Consider the following 23,863-nt stretch of genomic DNA (forward strand, 5'->3'; position numbering starts at 1 on the left):
AAAGTAATGCATAAGAAAATGTCATTAAAAATGTGTAACTGAAATCTTTTAAATGACACTTATATGTAAGGCATGTGGGCTTCCCACTTATAGCAGGTATGCAACCAACCCTGCTTCCGCCTCTTGTAAGTTTTTGCACCTCTATTGAGTAATGCCTGAGTCGCTGCATCAAGGTCTGAGCCAAATTGAGCAAAGGCGGCCACGAGAAGTGTCTTAATCTAGACACTCTCCAAGTTGATAGGATCCAAATGAAAAACGGAAATATAATGGTAGGGGCGGTAAGTGCTTGATATGAAGTGGCTAATCGCCAGGGTCTTTCAACTCATGGTCGAATGTTCTCGAACCCGGTTCCGACCGAATAGAGCGCGGAGCCGAGATCCAAGTCAGCACCGGCAAAGATCTCTTGATATATTCAACTTTAAAATTGTCTTGTATTAGGCTAGGAAAGTTTTTACAGCATTTCAAGACTATCGAGCATTACTCCAAAATCCTTCTTTGAAATAAAATTCTATGTAATAAAGATGCACCACTAATAAAATGATCAACAATTACAACAACGTAATAATATTTTAACACTTGTCACAAGTGGATTGATCTATTTTCCATTCCTTCTTTCCATCAATATCTTGAGCAGTATATTGCAACCTGTTAATATATAATCATTAATTTGCCTTTTTCTCCTATCAATTAGTTCAAGTAGGGAAGAAAAGTGCCAAATTTCTCCCTACATGTCAAGAGCTTCATATGACGTACCTATAATGCAACTGAGATTCTTGTCCTTGCAAGAATTCAAACATTTTCGGTCTAAGCCTGTATCCTCCGGCGCTTTTTGGTTTGGGAATCACAATTCTGCATGCACGTACCACAAGATAGAAAATTACATTAAATTTACTTTATATCTAAAAAAAACTTATAAGGTCGGGATGGATGAATTTTACAATAAAAAAGATCTATTTGATTTATAAGAATAACTTTGCTTTTTAGAGTTTAGACTCATGCCCCTCATACAATTGTTAATACTTTTCTCGTCTCAACTAAAAAGTCTAAATTAATAGTTGAACTAGTACTGCACATTTATGTTTTATACCATACAAAAAATTGTACTGACCCATCATAGTACTTGGTCTCCAAATCTTTGTATTCGTTGTGGAGAGTCTGACGATTAGGAATTACAGTACTCTGGAGATGTAGTTATATAAAGAGATAAGAAAATAAAATAAATGGAAATATATTTGTGTGTATGTATAAAAATGAATAAGTGATTTCAAACCTGCTTGCTAACTAAAGCTGCAATTTGACTTTCTATTGGACGACTGTAGAAGTAGTGCTCAGATTCTTGTTCAGAAATTTTCTGCACTGTTCCCTCTACTCTTGCCTCTCTGTTTAAACCACTCCAGCAGAAAAGAAGTGCCGCATGAGGGTTTTCTGATATATCCTGACCCTTTCTGCTTTCATAATTGGAGTTCCTGCATACAAACTTAATCAACTCCAGTTTACAGAACCAAAAAACAGTGCATTAATGTCAAATCTCGTTTGTGTTTACTTCAATTCTCTGATTTTCGGTTCTTCAGTTTTCGAGTTGTGGAAATATAGAAACAAATGCATTTTCCGTTTTCCGTTTCTCTAGAAAAATGAAGAATTTCTCCGGGTTTTGGTGTAGCTAGAAAAAGCAGGAAGTGGGTAATTACCAGACAAAGCCATCTCTGTCTACTGATCTCAGCAGCACCATTCTTGATGACCTTCAGTTAAGAATGTGTGGTTTTCATAAAACCAATTCAAGTATTAGTGAATGCACATAAATGTCAACTTCATCTATCAGCTTGGACTTTTAGTTGAAACAGAATATATGACTCAGTTTTTGGTATTGGAGAGAACCCATGCTTTACTCGACAAAAAGAGACTATGATACACGTATTGTTTGAAGCCCGCCAAAAATAACCGGCTCGCAGCACGTGAGGAGGCATGTTGAATATATAATATATAAACGTGAGGAGGCATGTTGAATATATAATATATAAACATGAGGAGGCGTGTTGAGTATATAATATATAAACATAAATATGCAGTGCAACTATCTGCTTAGACTTTTAGTTGAGATGAAACGCAAGAAAAATATGGTGATAGAGAGGGAGTGAAGAAGAGCTTATTTGGGAATGGCATATATACATATAATCTTACGTCTTCCCATCTTTTGTCGCGGTTGACACAGCAGCAGCAGTTGCTCTCTTCAAGCCTGCACTCATTGCATCTTCTAACCACTTTTGGAACTGCCAAGAATTGAAAAGAAGATCAAAGCAATTCAACATGGGAACTCTAGTATGAAAAAGGCCAAATAATTTTACCTGATCAAAGGGATCAGCCTCAACATGTTGTTCAAAATACTTGTCTTTCAAGGATGATATGCCCGTCGAAGCCTTTCCAATTCGAACACACGGTGAAGTGCCTGGATAATCTGGTAACTGCAGCTGAAATTTTTCTAAAATGGCTGCTGGAATAAACCTGCCACCCAGAAAATGGTGTGGACCATGAAAGGTTTTGGCACAGAATTTTGGTGCAAACAGGGATACCTACATTATATTCAGAAGCTTAGAATGTAACATTCATTGAACTTCTCAAATCTAAAAGTAATAACGAGAGTTTGATGACATCTCTGTTGCTTTCTATAAAGAAGGTTTCAAGGTGAGTCCTATTCCTTAACATAATCTGTTAAATAGATACCATGGATAGGATAGAATGTACAAAAATAACGGTAATAAGGAGAATAATGTAGCACCAGCATGTGAGGTTTAAGGCCTTTGCCACTGAGATCCCCTTCTTCAATGTGCCATCCAGATGGAATATCCACACACACAATTACTGCCTTCTGATTACTACTTTGTAATGCCACCACCCTCTGTATCAGATCATCTAAAGGCGGGTTCGGGGCACCTGGACGCGTATTAACATTTCAAACTCTAGCAATTCAATTTGCATTTCGAAGAATAAAACCAAAATAAGGGCGATACCGAGGAAGGAAAAGCCAAAGGTAGCATCAACCAGAATGTCAAAGCTCTCAGATATGTCCAGAGTTAGATCTTCCACAGATAGGAAAGGAACTGAGAGTGATTCAAGCTACAAAATGCATTGATGTGATGCATTAGAGATAGTGATATATTAAGTATTATGATATATGCTTGAGTTTAGTACTTTAGTCCCACCCTTACCTGGGTGACCAAATTGTTGTAAAGAGGCTTTGGGTAAGAAATGGATATGTTGTAGCCAAAATTACGTAAATGGCGAGCAGACACAAGACCCCCACCGCCATTGTTCCCCGGACCACAGATCACAAGGACACGATTGTGTTCACTTGATCGATAAGTCTGTAAGATTGGTAAGTGCTTTTGGTATACGACATAGTGGTAAACGATTTTCCTAACCTAATTCTGCTAAAGCACCAATTATGAAGATTAATCTATAATTAACTCATAAATAGTAGTTTCATCAACAATTAAACAGGATTGTGTGAACACTACTACCTCTGCAATAGCAGTTGCAACACTTAGAGCAGCCAATTCCTTCAAGAGAAATCCCAGAAAACAATTAAGCATATATATATCAGACATACTTCAATGATATCAAATAATGAAAACACTAACCATGAGCTGATGAACAGTAAACCCAAGAGGACCTGTGAGCAGCTCATCCAGTTGTGCAGCTTGTACCTGCGTTAGATAGGATATATTCTCCACACCATCTTGCTCAATGCTATCAACTTTACTCTCCATAACTCTCACTTATCCACAACATTTCCAATTCTTTCCATATATATATACTCCTTTCGGGAATTTGAAAGTGTGTCAATCAAACTAAGAGTTCAAGTCCAATTTGAATGTCCACCACCTACCCCACCAGAGACGGATCAGAAAACTATAAATATAATGATGATAAGTTGTAATTGGTTTTCTTGGGGGAAAAGATTTCATCTGAAGTTGATGTTCCAATGGGCCCTTATATGCTGTAGAGTGCTAAAACCTGCAACTTCAGTTTTTCCACATCTGGGCCTTCCCAACCGTTCATCCATGGCACAACCTTGGGCTTCCCCAGTGGACTAGTGGGACTATAACTTTTAATCAAGACAACTTCAAGCCCACTTCAACCTTTTAATCAAGACCTCTAGCCCACTAGGGATGTCAAAAGTTAAAAAGATCATGTCACTTGATTTATATTTTAGGCTGCCAAAGACCTTGTGGTCTAAATGGCACCCGGTATACACTCCTACATGGATGGGAGTGGATTTGAATCTCAGTGGACAACATAGTTGAAAAAGTAACTGAAAGTTGACAAACCTAGCTAAACGGGTGCCATTTGTTTTCGTTAAAAGAAACGGCACCGTTTTGAACCATAGTCCACAATAAAATTTGCTTGTTTTCACTTGAAAACTTCCATATATATCAAGAAGTTGGAGTGGCCCAATGGGTTAGTGTACATGAGTTTTCAAACATGCATACATACATGGTTATATAGAGTGACATTTTATTCATACATTCTTATTTTAAACACACACACACAAAAAAACCTTAGATACAACATACAAGGTCTGATAAAAGTCTGGTTATATATATATTCAGTTCTGTTTTTCTTTTGGGTACAAGAGTATGGTTCGGAGTATAAAATCTGAAAAGCAACAAAATTATGCAATTACACTCACAATTTAGTAATCTCACAATCTGAGACTATTCAATATTCATATCACTAATATCAGCAATAATAAAACCCAAAAATAAAATCATAGATAGTCATACATAGACAAGATGTTTGGTTCAGTATTTATCATGTAAGAAGTTATAGCTCAGTATGAATGAGGCGTAGCTCTTCGTTTTCTTCAGCTAGTTCAGCCCTCGTTTCCTGCTCAATCTCCTTGTCAGATGAGTCGAGACATTCAGCCGACGGATGTATATATCCATAGCCAATGCCAGTGGCAGAGTTGCAGTAGACCTCGGCAGTGCCATCTCGGGTCTCCAGATTGATGTTGTTCAACACGATGTTAGTACAGGGAACACTGTTGCTACAAGCAAATTGCATTGCCTTTTGACTCTTTGAAGTTCCAGTGATGTTCCGGTAAACTACTTCACTTATTTCCACTGCAGATGTCTATCGAATAGAAAGAAACAGTGCGTTATTATGTATACTATAAGGTTCGTCTTTGTGATAGAGATATGTTCTTTAGGCTCGAGTGTACCTGGTTTTGGCAAGTTGTTGGAGAGTCGCAATAAAATTGGTCAATGATAATGGGGTTGGAGACGTCTTCCATCATCACGTTCTGGAAACGTATTGCACGGACATAACCAGACCCTCCCTACCAGATTGACATAAAGTAACAGACTTTATGCTTGATAAAAACATAGTTGAAACAAACATCATTTTCCGAAACAAACACATATTTTTTGTCTTATCTCAACATTAACGCGGTGTCTTAGGATTAAGTTCTGCTGCAAGTTCTTTTTCATATCACACAAAAACCAGGAGGTGAAGGCAATTTTTAACAAATGAAAATTATAGGGAAATGGAATATAGAATATAAAGAATAAAGGAATAGCAATACCTGCCAGGTCTTGATTCGAAGGCCATTGGTAGTACCTCTGAGAAATGCAGTATCCAATACCACCTTTGTGACTACGGCAACGGAGTTGTCCTTTCCAAGGCTTCCAATGCTGGCAAGTGAAAATCATATTGTGAGATAAACTCTTGTCGGGACTATAATTAAGCCACCCTTAGGTGCACTAAAATACAGATATTCTTCTATTGATATTTATTATGAGTTATGACACAGTTTTGGGGCTTTTGGCAATAATAATCCTTTAAAATTGCACTTGCATAATGCTCTTGATTGGAGTCACCTGATTCCATGGCCCGGTCCACAATAGATATTCTTCATCCTGATACTGGAGCTAGCATTGACAATTGAGACGCAGTCATCACCTACATATCAAAATGCAGTTTCATTAAATGAATCTGTGAGCAAGACATTTCCATTGAAGTGTCATTCTTCTTGATGTTTATGCAATGTTTTTCATTTTAAAATATAAATGACATTTGAGCGTAATTTGGGGACCTGTTCCAATTTTGCTGTTCTGGAGGATAACATTTGTTGATTCAGTTATGTGAATTCCATCAGTATTAGGACTGTCTTCCGGAGAGGAAACTTGTACGCCAGTGATGCGTACAGAATCTGATCGAGAAATGGTGAAGTGCATCTGTTGGCTGTTTTGAATTGTAAGGCCCTTTACTTTTATCGCAGAACTTAAATCTATAGTAAATGCCTGCAATCAAAATTTCAACTTAAGTTCATCCAAATATTTAAATGATGCTGAGCAAAATTCACATAATTCAGTGACTGATATCTTTACCGTTGGTGCTCCTTTGCAAGGCTGTTAATAAGGGAAAACAGAAAATTAGTGAGAATGGGAATTCGGATTATATTTTTCTAGTTAAAACACAATGTTTTGTATGTTTGATGCTTACATTGGATTTGTTCTTTTTGCAAGAGGCTTCCCACCATTTACTTCCAGAGCCATCAATTACTCCTTGTCCTTGGAATGAAACTGCAGTCAAGTTTGAGAAAACGAGCCAAACCCGTGGGTTTTTCGGATCCCAACTTTTAGGCTCATCTGGTGCTACAATTGTTCCATCAATCTGTTTCCAACAATGTCACCAATCATTTATTATATTGCCATATGACTTAAAGATCTGGTAATTTAGTAACAGAGATGATTGAATGACCACATAAACGTCATAAAGTCCAAAATGTATCATACTCCAGAGAAAACGCAAGATAAAAACAAAAAAAATGTGAAGGATTTGGGGTGCAACCTGGACTATTAAGTTGCCAGCACAGGGCCCTTTGAATCTTGTTGCATTGACTAGGTAACGGCCATCTGATGGAACCAAGAGGACCGATCTTGGTATAGAACAAGCTTGTTTCCACGCATCTGAGAAGGCCTGGTAAATTGTAGAAAGCAAAATTATTTCGAATTTAGCTTAATAACAACAGCAGCAGGATGGTTTAACATTTCTATGATCACTAGAAAAGAGTGAAATGGGCTGTTTCATATGAAGTATTATTTAACCAAATCTAAGTTAACCATATCAAGAGATATATCAAGAGAAATATCACCTTAGTATCATCAGCAACTCCATCACCAACTGCACCGAAGCTATCCACATTGACAAGAACCTTATTCCCACGACCTTTTGTGAACGATGGGAGGTCCAACAGCTCAACTCCATCACCTTCTTCCGCTTCCCAGTCCTCAAACTCCTTCAAAACATTAATCTCTTCATATAAACTCTTCTCGGCACAGACAAGAGTTGCCAGCATGAAAACAAGAAAGCACATGATGAAAACCATTGTTGCCATCATTTATGGGCTCTGGTTGTTCCCTTGTGTTACTTGATTTACATATATCCAGGGAAGCCATTGAGAATTAATTTATATGAAGTGATTAGTACTAACAAATGGAGGATTTAGTGGGTTATATGGCTTGGCTTGGAAGTAGATGAAGATGTTGAAATTTTTTACATGCCTACACTTCAAGTGTAAGAATATTACTATGGACATCTTTGCTTTACTCTTCAGCCATGGCCAAAAGCACCATTCATCAGTCTAAGTGTTTCCAGATGTTCTTTATTTCCCCTATACTGCAAGTCTGCAATCCATATTATAATACCGGCCATCAACATTTCCCCTTTCAGGCAAGACAATAATAAATTTTACAATTTTCAAGAAATCTATACTAAATTAACCTAACTTTTAACCGATTCATTCGAATCCTACAGTTTATTAGATATGCATCATATATCCATCAAAAAATTGGTAAATAAATAATATAACCCTTGCCTCTATTCATATTTCTTGTCACTACTGCAAGCTCTGGAATTCGTACTGAGGTTTCAGAATTCTCTGCCTCAAGATTCATTGATCTTTCAGCTTAGCTTTCGGGTCGGGTATTTTGATGAATCAGACAATTGGGTAGCAGCGATATCCAGTATCCACTGGAAGGTACTTCCGGGTGTCACCATTTTCCGGCCATCGGAAATTTCCAGCAGCATCATACCGAAAGGGTAACTGCCGGATGTCCGAAGGCGCAATTGAAGAAAAAATTGACATATTTTCAAAAGTAGTTTTTTTTTTTTAATAAACTCAACTTGGAGCACAAAGAACCAATATACCACTATTCTGCCATCGAGCACAAGGTGCTTGGCATTTTCAAAAGTAGTTAATTCTACTATTGAGTTCTCAACTATTTCAAATTATTATGAAATATGGAATATTTTGTTGAAAATTAACTTGTGATTAAACTACATAATTGTAGCTCTTTCAAATAGAAATTAACTAATTCGTTGGCATATACTATATTATAACATAATTAATAATATTCAAAAGAAAAAAATGTAAGTAAGAAAAATCTTTGAAAATAAAATTGATAAATATATAACGTATACATATTAAAGTTCTATATTGAATGCATGAATAATACGGAGTATTTTTTAATCTTATTTTTATTATGTTGTTTAAAAGTATAGAAGAGACTGATAATGTATTTTACAATTGTTAAAGAACTAGTTATCACACGCGCGTTGCGCGATTAAAGCAATGTCCAATGTGTATTTTTAATTAAAGGATTTGAATCCATAGTAAAATAATAAAGGTAGGCAAATAAACATGGTAATATATATCAAATTTGATAGTAAAGTACAAAAACCACCTTAATTTGAGAGATGTTTGGCAATTAGATGTTATCCGATAAAAGATTGTGTTAAATGTTTTGACCAATTATTAGTATTAGCCGTTTGTAAGAAATTTTTTTATTAAATTAACTATTTAATGCTAGGGTGTTACTTGTAAATTAAATTCCTTTAAAATATATGAATATATTATTTTCAAAAAAATAGGAATATATTATTTTATTGATTAAATTATTTTTAGTCTTAGGTATGAATTTTAAAATAGGTTTATTTTATAATAATATTATTAATAATAATTGTTGTTGTTACTTATTATTTTAACTATTATTATTTTTATTAAGTAAAAATAATTCAATATTAAACATGTAAATTTGAAATAAAAATTAAATAAATATAAATACCTCAATAACCAATAACTATTAATGATAAATTAGATTTAAAAAAAAAAAACGCAATCAACTAATACCAACATAGAACTCCAACTAAGTTTTTCAATTTTAGCTTATAACATCAATAAGCTAAACTAAAAATTTATTTGTCATCTCTCAATAAAAAGTTATTTACCAATTACTCATTTTAATTTATTGACCAAGTTAGACAACTAGAATTAATCAAATAAGTCAAAAGTTGACTGATAAGATATTTATCAAATCCTCCTTAGTATTTTAATTTTAGCACATTACATAATTAACTTTAATTTTATTTTCTTGCTATAATTGGTTCTCCGTTTAAATAAAAAAATAAAGTTAATGTGTGCATGTGTAAACACGATCTTTCTTGTAAAAGTTTGGATGAATCTCATGTATCCTTTTTTTTTTTTTCAGCAACCTATTAATCTACCCAAATTAGTTGATGAGATTAATTAAGTGGCACATTATTTACACCTACTGTCATTTAAATTATACTCCGTAATTTGGAATTATGACTGTTTAAAAGTGCAACTTCCCTTTTTACTTTTTAAATTTAAAAAATATTTAAGTGTCTATTTAATTTATTTTATCACAACATCTAATTCCTTCATTTACATTAAATTTATTAATTTTAAAAAATTGATAAAGCAAACCAATTTATATTCATATTCTCCATTCAACCGAAATGAAATGTTGCCATCCAAGTTTAATATTCAAACTGAAGGGTAAAAATAGAAACCGGTTTAATTATTTCCCCAAGTATATGCATCGCTTTTTCACGCAGATTTAATTTCCCCTTTTAAACAAGATTCAAGAATTGAACCACATCATATTATCTCCGGTGATCTATCCGATCATTATTTCAACATGACCTATCCATTAATCCCAGATCAGAGTTTCTGAAATCACAATTTACCATGGATTGGGCGCGGTGTTTCAGCCCCGGCAGAGAAGAAGACCTCTTCCCTCCATTGCCAACCACATCGCTCAAGAAATTCACCTACAAGAAACTGAGAAAAGCCACCGGAAAATTCAACGCCGGCAACAGAATCGGCGAGGACACCTACAAGGGAACCCTCCGCCGCGGCCTCCACATTAACCCCCCCGTCGCTGACCGCGACGCGCCGAAGACGATGGAGGTAATCGTCAGAAACCTCAGCCGCGGCCTCCAGCCGGGAGATCTCCCCAAATGCCTCAACGAAATCAAGAAACTCGAGAAGATTTCGCACCCGAACCTCGTCCACCTCGTCGGATACTGCGCCGAGCCGGACCGGCGCCGCGAAAATCGGGCCTATTGTTTCCTCGTATTCGACCTCGTCAAGAACGGCAGCGCGCACGACCGCCTCCTCGACTACGAGAAGCCCCACAAACCCCTCGCCTGGGAGAGGCGGATCCGAATCGCCATCCAAACCGGGCTCGCATTGGAACACCTCCACGAACACGGCGTAATGTACCGAACCTTCGGCTCGCGGTGCGTACTTTTAGACGAGGAACTAAACGTCAAGCTATCGTACGCCGTTTTCCCCAAATTAAACGTGTACAAAACCATAGCCGACCTTCACAAAGAGGCCGACCCCACATTAACCCCGGAATCCATCACAATGTTCCTATCCAGAGCCCCGGAGCTCTTCACCTCGTACTCGACCACGAAGGAGAACGATGTTTGGGGGTTCGGAATATTCCTGTGCGAGCTGCTCATGGGGAAACCCCTGTCCTCCGCTCCGGACCAGGAAACGCCGGTGCTGGATGTGCTGATGAAGTGCTTTTCCGATCGGAGCATTATGGAGACGAGCATGGATCCGAGGCTGATCAGGGGGGAACAGAGGTTTTATGATCCGGCCACGGTGCTGAAGATGGTGACGATCGCCGGAATGTGCCTGCAGAAACGGCCTGAAGCACGGCCTTCAATGAAGCAGATCAATAAGTTGTTGGACAAGATTTCTGAGTCCAAGGTCGAGTATGTCGATGAAGAATTAGAGTCTTTCGACCACTAAATTGTGGATTAGTCTGACTATAGTGCGTGTTCAAAACTGTCTCTTATAATTAGGATATCTGGTGATGGATTAGTTTGAGCATGAAAGTGGTTAAATGTGTCTTCTTATAATTAGGACTTAGGAAATTTGGTGGTCTAACAAAAAAAATTGTGTATAATACTAATTAGTAGTTGGTTTGATTCGTTGCTACATTTAAGGATTAGTATTTTCACTTTTGGTTATGAAATTTGATTTGTTTCACTTTTATTTTTTTAACTTAAAAAATGTTATATGTTTAATCTAAATTGTCCTAAAATGTAGTGGGATGAAATTTTGTACTGTAACATTTTGCAAACTATAGGCATTATTTAAACTACAAAATTGAAACAATTTTAAAGTCTATAACTACAAGTAAATCGAGATTAATAACTAAAAGGAAAATAAACTCAATTCTTTACGTTACGTAATTTTTGCATTTTTACTTGACTAGTCACTATATATACTTTTTTTTTTTTCAAAATTTCAATGCCTTCCTTTTTGTTAATTTAACTATATATACTCTAATTAGTATTGCAAAAATCCCGCCTAGACGCTAGGCACTGGCCAGCCGCCTAGACCACCGATATGGTGATGCGCTAGCCGCTATGCGGCCGACTAGGTTGCCTCCGCCTAGGCCTCCTAGTCGGCCAATTAGCTATGTTCTCATATTTTTTAAATGGGTTATTTCACTTAATACGATATCATTTTGAACAATATAACTCTGAATTGTTCAAATTCTAGATGTTTTTAGGTTAATATTTAATATTTTATTATTAACTATTAAAGTATTAAATAGTTTATAATTATCAACTCTTAAAAATTAAAAAAAAATTTAAAAATAAAATAAAAAATACACGAACTCTGATTAATCCATGCCTAGGCTCTAGGCACTCCCCAAACGCCTAACGATTTTTTCAACCATGACTCTAATTAAAAGAAATAAAATTAAACAAAATAAAAAAAAATCAATACAGTAACCAGCTTGGTTGGGTGAGTGACCGTGGGAGTTCGAACCCTCTCGAACAGATATTAGTCTGAGTATGGTATTAGTTTAAAGGTGTTTCCTACGCAGTTAGCGCAATGCAGTCAAAATCCGAGTGGAGTAAACTCGATCACCCAACTCAACATAAATTGCAGTAGCGGGTTAAGGATTGTATATTCTAAGTAGATCAGAGGGCATGGATTTACATTCAATTATTCAAACCAATAAATCAACCCAAACCAAAACCTAAAATATTCGGGTAAGCTAATTTTAATTTCAAACGTAATTGAACCTTTTTCTATACATAGAAAAGGAAAAGGCAAATGCTAGAATGTTAAACAAATCTAGGCTAGTATTTACCGCCAATAAACACCCAAAACTTTTTGGAGTTGTCAAAAACTTTTTTTTTTATAGAACGGGTTGTCAAAAACTTTTAAACGATAAATTTTGGTATTATGAAAAGAGGCCAATCATTTGCACAACAAATCAACAATTATCTTCCCTGTGCATTTACATAATAGAGCAAACACAACCTTTACTGTAATTAGAAATTTTCGTAAGACATTTAACAAATGACTGAATGCTAACACATATTAAATCGAATACATAATTCAACTATCATTTGAATCTTAAACTATATCATGATATGTAAATGATTAGCCGCGCCAAATATAATGATGGTCCAATTTGATTTGAGTCAAACTAAAATAAAATCAAGTATTTTAGTTTGACATTTAAATTTTTGCCAAATCAAAACCAAACCAAATATTTTATTTTGAAATCAATATAATGTGGAATTTGGATGACTGTATATATGCCAAAAAAAATATGAGAAGAAATGGAAGGTCCAAGTACAATTAAAGACAACATAAGTAATCGATAATTGTACTATTGCAACAAAAAAAACCCAGCTTAATTAGGATATACTAAGCTTAATTAGCTAAAATAATGATACTCCTACAAGGAACATCAATCATTAAACAGAAGTGAACATCGGCAGCTTTCACATTCTCCAATTTCTAGCTACTATAAGCAGTCATAACAACATTAAACTCCCCACAGGAATCTACTACCATACTAGGAACATAAAAATGGCTGAAAATTTTGCGAAAACCAATGTGGTGTGTTTGAATAAGACAACATTCAATGCTACTTTTCCAGAATGAGAGATTTGATCCTTTCACTCCAAGGGTGCGTGCCTTAAAGCACTTCTTTTGTAGAAACCATCCTATTCTCTGTGGACCTGAAACTTGATTGCAACAACAACAAGCCATGCATCAGAATTTAATTTAATTTACTCATCAATAGAATAAATGGGTAGAAAATTGCAGGTGTTCCAGCCACCTCTGCCTATTTGTTTCTATATCCTTTGTGGCCATTCAATAAATTTACACCATGTGGGCATGCAGAGTTGATACTTTTGATTCCATTTAATAACTTCACATACTATATACACAAATTTCTAATTTCTAAAGTATTCATCAACACCAATCCTTAACTCTTGTACCAAGTATCATCTCAAAGTGAATTATAAAATTTTTAAGTTTATATCCTGTATGATGAAATAGTAGCAAGTACAAACTTAAACACTCACTCTCTTATGTATGTATATGTATGTAATAAGGCCCTGGGGCATAGCTAGTGGTCAAAAAGTTAGTGACCTAGCAAATACCTGGGTTCGAATCCTAAATGGGAGAGGATCTCAGCCTTGAAACAAAAAGTAAGCACTCAAACCCTGCGTTATAGAGGTACATCCTGTGATATACCTCATCTCGCAATTCCCAGGATAGAGGAGTCAAGGGCTCTCAGGTTTAGGGTTTAAACCTATATATTTATGTACTAAGCAGTAGTTATGTTAAGTGTATTTTAACATAGTAAAACCCCAGCTTTTTTTTTTTTTTTTTTTTAAGATTTTATTGGAGAAACAGAAAACAAAGAAATTAAGACTTGTGGCCCACATTTGTATGGATTAATCAAATTATGTCAACATAAGTAGAAATGTAGTAAAAGTGGAACTATGTGTAGTGGTGCTCATCATATATATACCCTAGGTAGTACTTTAATTTGTCCTATAATAATAACAATAATCAATCATTAATTCCCACAAAACCTAATTATACATGGTTGACACTCTCACATACACTTGTTTCACCATTATAGAACTGAAGACTTACCTGCTCAGTCCCCGAGTACACGGACTGCACATTTATCTCTTCCTGACCATAGCTTCCTCCTTCGCTTTCATGGTGTTGACTTGGTCTCAGATGGGCCCACTTCAATTTTTTTCAAATTATTATTTTTAGATTTTTATTTATAAAAAAAAATTATGTTTTTGGGATTAGATAACTTACGTTTTTGGACGCAGCGCTGAAGACCTGCTTGTGGCTCATGCACGGATTCGAAGCCTTCAGTCTCTTGATCTCTTCTCTGATAATGCAGATAAAAATTGAAAGTAAAAAAATGCAGAAAAAAAATAAATTTAAAGAAATGATTATTTAGATGTTTAATTACTTGATGAAGCAGTTGTAAGCTGAGGGGGCTCTTTGTCTCTTCTCAGGAGCTGCAAGAATGAATGAACAGTTAAAATGTTCCAGAATTTCATGTTTAAATTTCTGTGAAAACAATGAATATATATTATTAAACTTAGATGATGAATACTATACGTTTAGTGACGGCAGTTTGGGTAACTGGGGAATCATCATTATTGTCTTCTTCCTCCAAGGAGGGGGTGTTTTTCTCCCAAGGTTTTGGGTTATTATTGGAATCGTCCCCTTCTTGCTGATCTTCTTCTCCTTCTTGATTCCACTGCTTTGATTTTTGTGATGATCAGTGCAGAAACATTATGAATTGAAGTTCGATGTTGTTGTAGATTAATTAAGGAATTACCTGATGATGATGATCAAGGGAAGCCAAGAACTGGAAAGGGACAAGTGAAGTTGTCATCATCATCATGTTGACGGAAAGAATGGCGGTGCAGTGGCCGCATCTGACCGTCACCACCGTGCACAGGCTGCTCCGGGGCACGCTCACCTGCATTATATTGTATTCCATCATATCAGATCAGAATATAACACATACAAGGGAAGAAGACATTATTAAGTGTATTGAGAAATATTTTTTTATTATTACAAGTAAAATGGTGGTGCAGTGGCCACATTTTACATAGCACAGCTGGTCTTGGAGATCCAAGAGAGGGTTCATTGCTGACATGTTTTTCCCTGCACCTGATACCTAGGATAGAAGCTAGGGAGAGCAATATATACTGAGAGGAGCTGAGTTATCTATCTGTTATAGTAGTAAACCATATATCTATTATGAGTACCAGCTCTACTAATCTACTAAACTGAAGTAATAATAAAAGCCAATAAAATTAAGCCTATAAAGAAAATTATAATGGGAACTAAAAATGGATAAAATGAATGGTTCAGATTATTTTGATTTTAATATTATTTTATAATTTTTTTTTACTTTCTATTATATTATTATTTTTTCCTTAAATAACCCACATTTTGTTACTATAAATTTTAGTAACAAAATATTTTTTTTTAAACTAAAGTTATAATTTTATTTTCAAATGGTAAATTAAAAACTAAAAAAATAGAATTCCGTAGTAATTTTTTTTGAAAACGAATTCCGTAGTATTTAATTATGGAAAGTAGATATTATATATTTTCAAAGACCTTGTGGTCTAGTTGCACCCAGTCCAGTTTACACTCCCACATGGATGATGGAGTGAGTTCGAGCCTCAGTGGAGTGAGTTCGTTTGAACCTTAGTGGAGGCAACTGTGCAAGACCGTCAGATACTACAAAAAAAAATGGAGGGGTAATATAAAACATATTAGGATGACAAAAACTTATGTAAGACCGTCTCATGTCGGATCTTTGATTAATGTGGTCAAATATCCAGAGACCCTGCGACGATTTTACTCAAGTGTTACCCTATTATAATAGAGTAACACTTGTGTGAGACGGGTCAAATCTTTGATTAATGGGTCGGATCTTTAACATCATTAATAAAAAAATCCACTCATCTCGCATATATTGAGACCCGTGAGACAATTTCACACGAGTTTTTGACATTACGATAAATTAAAAGTTGCTCATGTATTATAACAACACCACCACCAATAACAACTGCACTAAATGTCTAAATTGTTTGTTGCATGCATGTTGAAAAAAATTTGAAGTGACCCCATCTCAAACAAGTCAACACCATGAAAGTGAAGAGATAAATGTGCAGTCCATGTACTCCCGGAGTTATGGAGCAGGTAATGAATTTTCAGTCACAGGGTGGGGAGTTAAATAAAGATTTTTTTATTATTATTATTTTTTTTTGTTCTAGATGTATATGTATCATTCTTTTTTTTTTTTTTAAGAATATCTCATGCAGGTTGGTTAATTCTAGTATTATTGTGACATGATCATTTTTTTCGTCCATCAACAAACTTGTTTAAATAGCATTAAATATGATGACATTTTGTTTTTTTATACAAAGTGAGTTGACATGCTATATATATATATTTTTAGTTTTTTTTTTCCGAAAAATTTCTAATTCATGGTTAGAGTCCCATGTCTTCTTCAATTGCAATCTGTGCCTCCGTAGCAACGCCTCTGCAACTTGAGCCTCCGCATGCAGTAGCGGAATGACACATAAATTTAGGACAAAAAAATGAATTAACACTTAGAACTTAATAGATTGAAATGTCATCGTCATATTTAACACAATTTAAATAGGTTTGTTGATAGATACCAAAAATGGTCATGTCACAATAATAGTAAGACTGTAAGACCAACAGGAGATCGATGTTCTAAAAGAAATGACTAAAAGTGGAATGTCACCTATAAATCTAGGGCAAAAAATGAAATTAACTTTTAAATTAATTATATCTAAGGATTTAAAAATAAGGTGTGAATTTAGCATTGTAATAAATAATAGTGTATGTACAATTATTATATTATTTGGGAACCATCTAGTGGTGAATTGAGACACATCCTACAATTTATATTCTCCAATAACCTTAACAAGAGTAATAATAATTTACCATTAAATTTAGAGCTAAAACTTATGTAATAAGTCTTCAATGATATAATGGTGCAATAAAGAAATGTGAAAGTTTCAACCATACACTACAAAAAAATGCGGAAATAACTACGGATTTAGCGACGGATTCATTCCGTTGCTAATTTAACGATTAGGTTTCGTGTGAATTAATGATTGATTATTATTATAGGACAAATTAAAGTACTACGGAATATATGACTCCATTACTTAGCCGCACTTGCTTCTCTTGCATCATCAGTACGTACTGCATAGTACATTCATATATATGAGTTAGGATTTCTAAATTCACCTAGTTGTAGATTAAATATAGTTGGTTAGAAAATTTGATTTTTTTTTATATAAATTGTACAAAACTTATGATTAAACATAAAATGTCATATATTAACATATGATTTGTACGTATAGCTCTCTCCAGGTCTATGCCTCTATCAATGCTTTATGTTAGGATGCTTACAACGTAACTATGCCAAAAGTCTTGTTGGGATCAAACTCTTATCACCATACCAAAAACTATAGCTCATCACGAATATATAACTTTATGTTCTTATATACTGCTACTTTTAAAGAGGCAAGGTGTGAACTTAACCCTTCGCCAGCCTCTTCTCAACAATCCTCTAGCCACTAATTGTCGGACTTAGTCCTTCATTGGTCTCTGCCCACCAAATCACCAATTTGATTATTTATTATATTGGCACAAGCGTACCGCAATAAATTTGAAGATAATCATTTCCATGCATACTGAAGTCAAGAAAAATAAAATAACAAACTATATATAGGATGTAAGTTTTGGCATCAAGTCTGCATGCCCACATGATCTAAACTTATTAAAAGGCCACAAAGGAAATATACGATCAAATAGGCAGGTAGAGCTTGCTGTTCCACCTGCAAATTTCTAACCATTTATGCTACTAATCACTAAAGTCTAAAGCTTCCTGCTAGCTGTTGCAAACAAGTTTCAGGTCCACAGAGGAGAGGATGGTTTCTACAAAACAAATGATTTAAGGCCTGCACTACCCTTAGCTTGGACTGAAAGGATCAATTCTCTAATTCTGGAAAACTATTGAATGGTGTCTTGTTCAAGAGGCTAAGATGCATCGATTTTCACGACATTTTCAGCCATTTTATGTTCCTAATATGGTAGTAGATTCCTATGGGGAGTTAATGTTGTTATGACTGCACGTAGTAGCTAGAATTGGACAATGAAAAGGGAGTGTGAAGCCTACCAATATTAATTTTCTTTTGACTTCATTTTTCTTGAGTACCTAAACGCTGAAAAATCCAAAAAATGACTTCTAGAAGTCATTTTCTGAGTTTCTAAACTAACACTAAAATAATTGAAATAGAGCAAGTGCTATATTATCTATCTGACATGAAGCTTGAGAAATAGTCATGTGTGAACTCCTAACTCTAAAACTTGAAAGAAACAAATTAAATTGACAGGAACCATCCAGGCATACCACAACCTAACATTTAATTTCTATCTTTGAAGGACAAATATTAGCTACTTCTCTCTCCCTATGCATTATATCATCAACATAAATACAACTGCAGACTCAACCAAAATACAACTTAACAAACTTAACTGACTAGCTACAAAAGAGAAAATATATATAGACCCTCTTGTGAACACTTCATTCATCCTCTAACAGAAATATGGATATATGTACATAATAAAAGGTAGGTTAAAGCAGGGGAAATGGAATGTATCACGCTTTCCTGCATCTGCATCTGAAATCCTCAACAAACTTGCCAAAATTATTTACAGTTAATAGGGACTGATTGACCCTCTTTGTAAAACTGTTTACTGTTATTGAGACTATACCCTTCGTGGGATTGATCCTTACTTTTACATACTGTGCTACTATACCATTTGTGTAATCTTAATTAATTTAGTTCGGCCTTAAAATAGTCACTGGCTCAGGCTGATTTATTATTTCATTATCCTCTTGGGTAAGAGGTTGGACCAAAATTGTAATCCTCGATATCATTTCCCATAGCGCTCCCTCCTCCATATGCATCATCAACTCCACTGGAAGCTTCTGCGGCGGCCAAAGTTGAAGTTTCTGAGGGTGGCAGAGATACCGTAACGTCGTCGTTTTCCAGCCTCCTCAACAATTCATCCAATTCATTGAATTCATCCACCTGTAATGTATGATTGTCCATAGCGATCACTCCTCCATATGAATCATCAACTCCACTGGAAACATCTGCGGCGGCCAAAGTTGGAGTTTGAGTGGGTGGCAGAGATACGGTGACATCACCATTTTCCGGCCAATTGTAAATCTCCAACGGCGTATCATTTTCATTAATATTCAGAGTAGACGATTCACTGCTTCTTGATGTGCTTCTAACGACTCTCCGCCTTATCCGGCAGAGTACAACATCCTTGAGTACAACGTTTTTATCTCGGAGATAATCATCCGACAGGGAATATTCTTTCATGAGCCAAGCCTCCCCTGGGCGGTCGCCCAGTCCGCCCTTGCTTTTTGATTTTTTCATCTCGTACTTCAAACTTTTCCTGAATCCCATAACTTTGTCGCGGACTCTAATAGGATGTGCTGCGTCCTGGCCCTTCCACGTCCCGCGGTTTTCGACGCCACGCAAGAATCTTGAGCCACCTTGGCATTTTCTCCTCAACTGGGTGAAGTAATAGCGAGTCATAGGGTCGCCGGAGCCGAAAATCTCAGAAGGTTCTTTCTCTCCGTAAAGATCTTCCAGTGCGATGAAATCAGAGGTGTGTTTGAGAGGTTTTCCAAGGACGAAACCCTCCAAATATTGCATCAACTCCTTGTCGGTTGGCTTGAATATGTAACCATGCAGAGAACGACGAGCCATCGTATTCGTACGTACGTAAAATTTAATGAGAAATGAGAGCGAGAGAGATACAGAGATATCAGGTAGCGTTTGGATTATAATATTATATAATGACAATACATTGCTTTATATAGCTTAGGGTTTCACATATGTAACATATGTACATCTCTTGTATTGTTATTTTTGTGTCTTGTATTATAAAATTTTGTACCTTATAAGTATAAATTTTGTATTTCATTATTTCGAACCAAAGTCCATAATTCTACGTGGACCATGGCCCAGGATATAAATTGCCCTCCACCCTTCCCTCCCTCCCTCTTGTTATGTCGGATTTTCATCATCCCCACATCGTTCTCCATTCTCCTCTCAAGTCCACATCATGTGTCTATTTCTTATTAGACAATAAAAATTGATCTTAAAATTAATTCAAAATTTTAAAAATAGTAACACTCATTTTATTAAATTAATAATAAAAATAATATTTTACCCTTTCTTATTACAAATCATATAATAAAATAATAATACATTCTAGTATGAATAATATAGAGTTAATTCCATTTGTTGTCCTACATTTATAGGTGGTAGTCCATTTTTAATAATTTTTTTATTTATTATTAAAACATCCATTTTGATTCTAGTATTATTGTGACATGACCATTTTTGGTTTTCTATCTACAAAACTATTTTATGACCATTAAATTCAAAGGCATTTCGATCTTCAATTATGTGGTTTTAAAAAAAACATAAAAATATAGCGGGGTCAACTCACTTTGTATAAAAATGATCGAAATGCCTTTGTATTTAACGACATTTTAACGATTTTGTTGACAGAGGACTAAAAATGGACATACCACATTAATACTATGACCAACTTAGATGTTCTAATAAAAAAGATTAAGAGTAGACTGTCACCTATAATTCCTATAAATCTAAGACCAAAATTGGAATTAACTCAATAATATCATATCTTGTTAGGATTAACTCCGAGTGTCAAAAATCTTATGATTTAATGGCACAAAATGAATCTCCCATTTAGAAGATCATGGGTTTGAAACTTAGTGGGTGCAAAGTGTTCAAAAGAAGAAAAAAGAAAAAGAAAAAAGAAAACCACAACTCCATAATTCATTAGTCAGAATTTTTTTTTTCTTTTTTCAATGATTTTCAAATTCAACTTTTTTATATTTAATACAATTTTAATAGATTTTTTATTATATAAAATTTATTAAAAATTCAAACTATAAATAACATCAAATTAAATCATTCCACTCCTCTAATATCCAATCATATCATATAATATAAACGATAGTGCGTAGTACCCTACATTTACTACACTCAAACTTGTCACTTCCTAATTTGACAAACTTTAAGGGGCATTTGGTTCAAGTTATACAACATAACCAAGGATATGTGACATTCCAAAACTAACATTCCTATGTTTGGTTCATCTTTATTAGGACTCTCTGAGTTTGAGTCACGTTAGGACTAGCTATCCTACTCTACCTGAGACTCCCCTAGTATATATATCTCCTATTCCTCATCATTGTAATTGTTCAATTGAATCAATACAATATTCAGTTCTCATCTGGTATCAGCTAGCCTAGGTTTATTTTCCAATGGATGACGGCTCTGTTAATTCTTCCGAACGGACCGTTTCTGATGCAGCTATTTCTTCTGCGGTTTCTTCAGCAGCCGCTTCTCTGTCTGCTGCGCATCACTATGTTAGCATTAAGCTAACGAACAAGAATTTCTTGTTTTGGAGGACGCAGGTTATTCCGTTTCTTCGTGGGCACGACCTCATGGGTTTCGTTGATGGCACGAACTCTTGCCCTAATCGTTTTCTTCCCGTTTCTGAAGGCTCCTCCGCTGCTGCTGCTCTACCCAACCCGCTGCATGCTCCATGGGTGCGCCAAGATCAGGCGGTCCTTAGCATGTTAATCTCTTCACTTTCGTCGGAAGTTATGTACCTCGCAATTGGTTGCACTACGTCGCGTGATCTCTGGTTGGTGCTTGAGCAGGCTCTCGCTTCTTCCAGTCAAGCTCGGATTATGCATATTCTTGGACAGCTTCAAACAATACGCCAAGGTGATGCCTCGGCCGTCGACTACATTGCTCGTGCGCAAGTTATGGTGGAAGATCTAGCTCTTGCTGGCCGTGCGGTTCCTTTGGAGGATAAAAATATGTATATTTTCAGAGGTTTACGTCCAGAATATCACTCTATCGTAGCCTCTTTGAATGTTCGAGGTCAGCCGGTGCGTCTTCCCGAACTCGCCGATCTCCTTGGCTCGCATGAGTTCGCTACCGGTGATAGCTATAGCAGTGTTCCAGCCCCTGCAGCTGCGGCTTTTGTTGGCCAGCGTGGTAGTGGAGGTCGGTCGCGGTCTTGGCGTGGCGGATCGAATCACCGCGGTGGGAATCAGTCACGTGGCGGTGCTGTTTTCGCCGACCAACAGCAGCAGGGCGGTGGTGTGCAGCGTGGACGTGGCTCGCATGGCGGTGGCAGGTCACGTGGGCGACGTGGTGGTAATTGGCAGCCTCAATGCCAATTATGTGGCAATTATGGTCATCTTGCACCAGCCTGTTTTTCTTTAATTGGCCGTGGACTCCAAGCTCATTTAACATATGCTGAGGATGCGCCGAATCTTGTGTCTGACTCGCATCTTTGGATTCCAGACACTGGGGCGACAAATCACGCGACCCCTGATATTGCTGCGCTCTCTACATCTGAAGAGTACACTGGTGGTGATGCTCTTCGAGTTGGTGATGGTACAGGTTTGCTTATTAGTCATACTGGTCATGCTTCTTTTTCTACCCCGTCTAAAGTATTTAGGATGTCTGATATTTTACATGTTCCTGGTTTGTCTTCCTCTCTTTTATCTGTGCAACGCTTTGCAAAAGATAATAAAGTCTTTTTTGAGTTTCATCCATCCTTTTTTGTTGTGAAGGATATAGCAACCAAGGCAATTCTTCTTCGCGNTTTGGCTCTCTCTACTCAGGCCTGTCCTACCGAACCCACTTGCTACACTCAGGCAGTTAAATTTTCTGAATGGCGAGAGGCAATGGATCTGGAGTTCAATGCACTTTTGCACAATCAGACTTGGGTTCTAGTTCCTCCTCGCCCAGGTATGAATGTGATTGGGTGTAAGTGGGTTTTTCGTACTAAACGTAAAGCTGATGGTTCAATAGAGAGACATAAGGCGAGACTTGTGGCGAAAGGGTTTAATCAAGTTCCTGGTCAGGACTTTTTTGACACCTTTAGTCCGGTTGTGAAACCCACTACAGTCAGATTGCTTTTGAGTTTGGCTATTTCCTCAGGTTGGGTGGTTAGGCAGCTTGACGTACACAATGCATTTTTGAATGGTGATTTGGCTGAGACTGTTTATATGCGTTAACCACCCGGGTATGCTGATGCTCAATTACCTGATCACGTTTGTCTGTTGAGGCGTTCCTTATATAGCTTAAAGCAAGCTTCACGAGCTTGGTTTAATCGGCTGCATACTTTTTTACTCTCTGTTGGGTTTATAGCTTCAAAGACTGATGTGTCATTATTCTATTACTCTCGTGGTTCTGCATGTGTGTATCTTTTAGTATATGTTGATGACATTTTGGTAATGGGGACTGATGAGCTACTAGTGTCTGATTTACTCTCTAAACTGTCTAATGCTTTCAAAATTAGAGATCTTGGTGAACCTGGTTTCTTTCTTGGAATTGAGCTAGTCAAAACTAGCAATGGTGTTATTCTTTCTCAGCAGCGGTACATGTCAGACATCTTAAAACGGGCTGGAATGACTGATTGTAAACCTCTCGCCACTCCTATTTCTACATCGAAAACTCCATTGCTTAATTCAGATTCATATGAAGA

General features: G+C 36.2%; 3 protein-coding genes and 1 pseudogene across 7 annotated transcripts; 1 reads left to right on the top strand and 3 right to left on the bottom strand.

The window, feature by feature from the left end:
• Positions 1-403: 403 nt before the first annotated feature.
• On the bottom strand, positions 404-3,873 carry LOC116004442 (pyridoxine/pyridoxamine 5'-phosphate oxidase 1, chloroplastic-like). Of its 5 annotated transcripts, none has more exons than XM_031244495.1 (12): positions 3,636-3,873; positions 3,516-3,554; positions 3,204-3,359; positions 3,006-3,111; positions 2,774-2,907; positions 2,343-2,567; positions 2,179-2,267; positions 1,689-1,739; positions 1,271-1,466; positions 1,109-1,179; positions 754-849; positions 404-645 (listed from the first exon to the last, which is right to left on the bottom strand). In XM_031244495.1, the coding sequence occupies exons 1-12, from the start codon at positions 3,762-3,764 to the stop codon at positions 570-572; spliced, it is 1,368 nt and encodes a 455-aa protein (XP_031100355.1). In that variant the 5' UTR covers positions 3,765-3,873; the 3' UTR covers positions 404-569. The 5 variants fall into 5 exon arrangements, with proteins under 5 accessions (XP_031100355.1, XP_031100354.1, XP_031100357.1 ...); XM_031244494.1 differs by having other exon boundaries at positions 2,774-2,928; positions 3,636-3,871; XM_031244497.1 differs by lacking the exon at positions 3,204-3,359 and having other exon boundaries at positions 2,774-2,928.
• Positions 3,874-4,575: 702 nt separating this feature from the next.
• LOC116003803 lies at positions 4,576-7,816 on the bottom strand (annotated as a pseudogene).
• Positions 7,817-10,051: 2,235 nt separating this feature from the next.
• LOC116004790 (serine/threonine-protein kinase PCRK1-like) lies at positions 10,052-11,128 on the top strand. Its single transcript, XM_031244960.1, has one exon. It carries the CDS (start codon positions 10,052-10,054, stop codon positions 11,126-11,128), a length of 1,077 nt encoding a protein of 358 aa, XP_031100820.1.
• Positions 11,129-19,128: 8,000 nt separating this feature from the next.
• LOC116004791 (NAC domain-containing protein 78-like) lies at positions 19,129-20,025 on the bottom strand. The gene has a single exon (XM_031244961.1). The coding sequence runs from the start codon at positions 20,023-20,025 to the stop codon at positions 19,129-19,131; it is 897 nt and encodes a 298-aa protein (XP_031100821.1).
• Positions 20,026-23,863: the final 3,838 nt, after the last annotated feature.

This window comes from Ipomoea triloba, chromosome 14 (assembly GCF_003576645.1).
Source record: "Ipomoea triloba cultivar NCNSP0323 chromosome 14, ASM357664v1".
Taxonomy (NCBI): domain Eukaryota; kingdom Viridiplantae; phylum Streptophyta; class Magnoliopsida; order Solanales; family Convolvulaceae; genus Ipomoea; species Ipomoea triloba.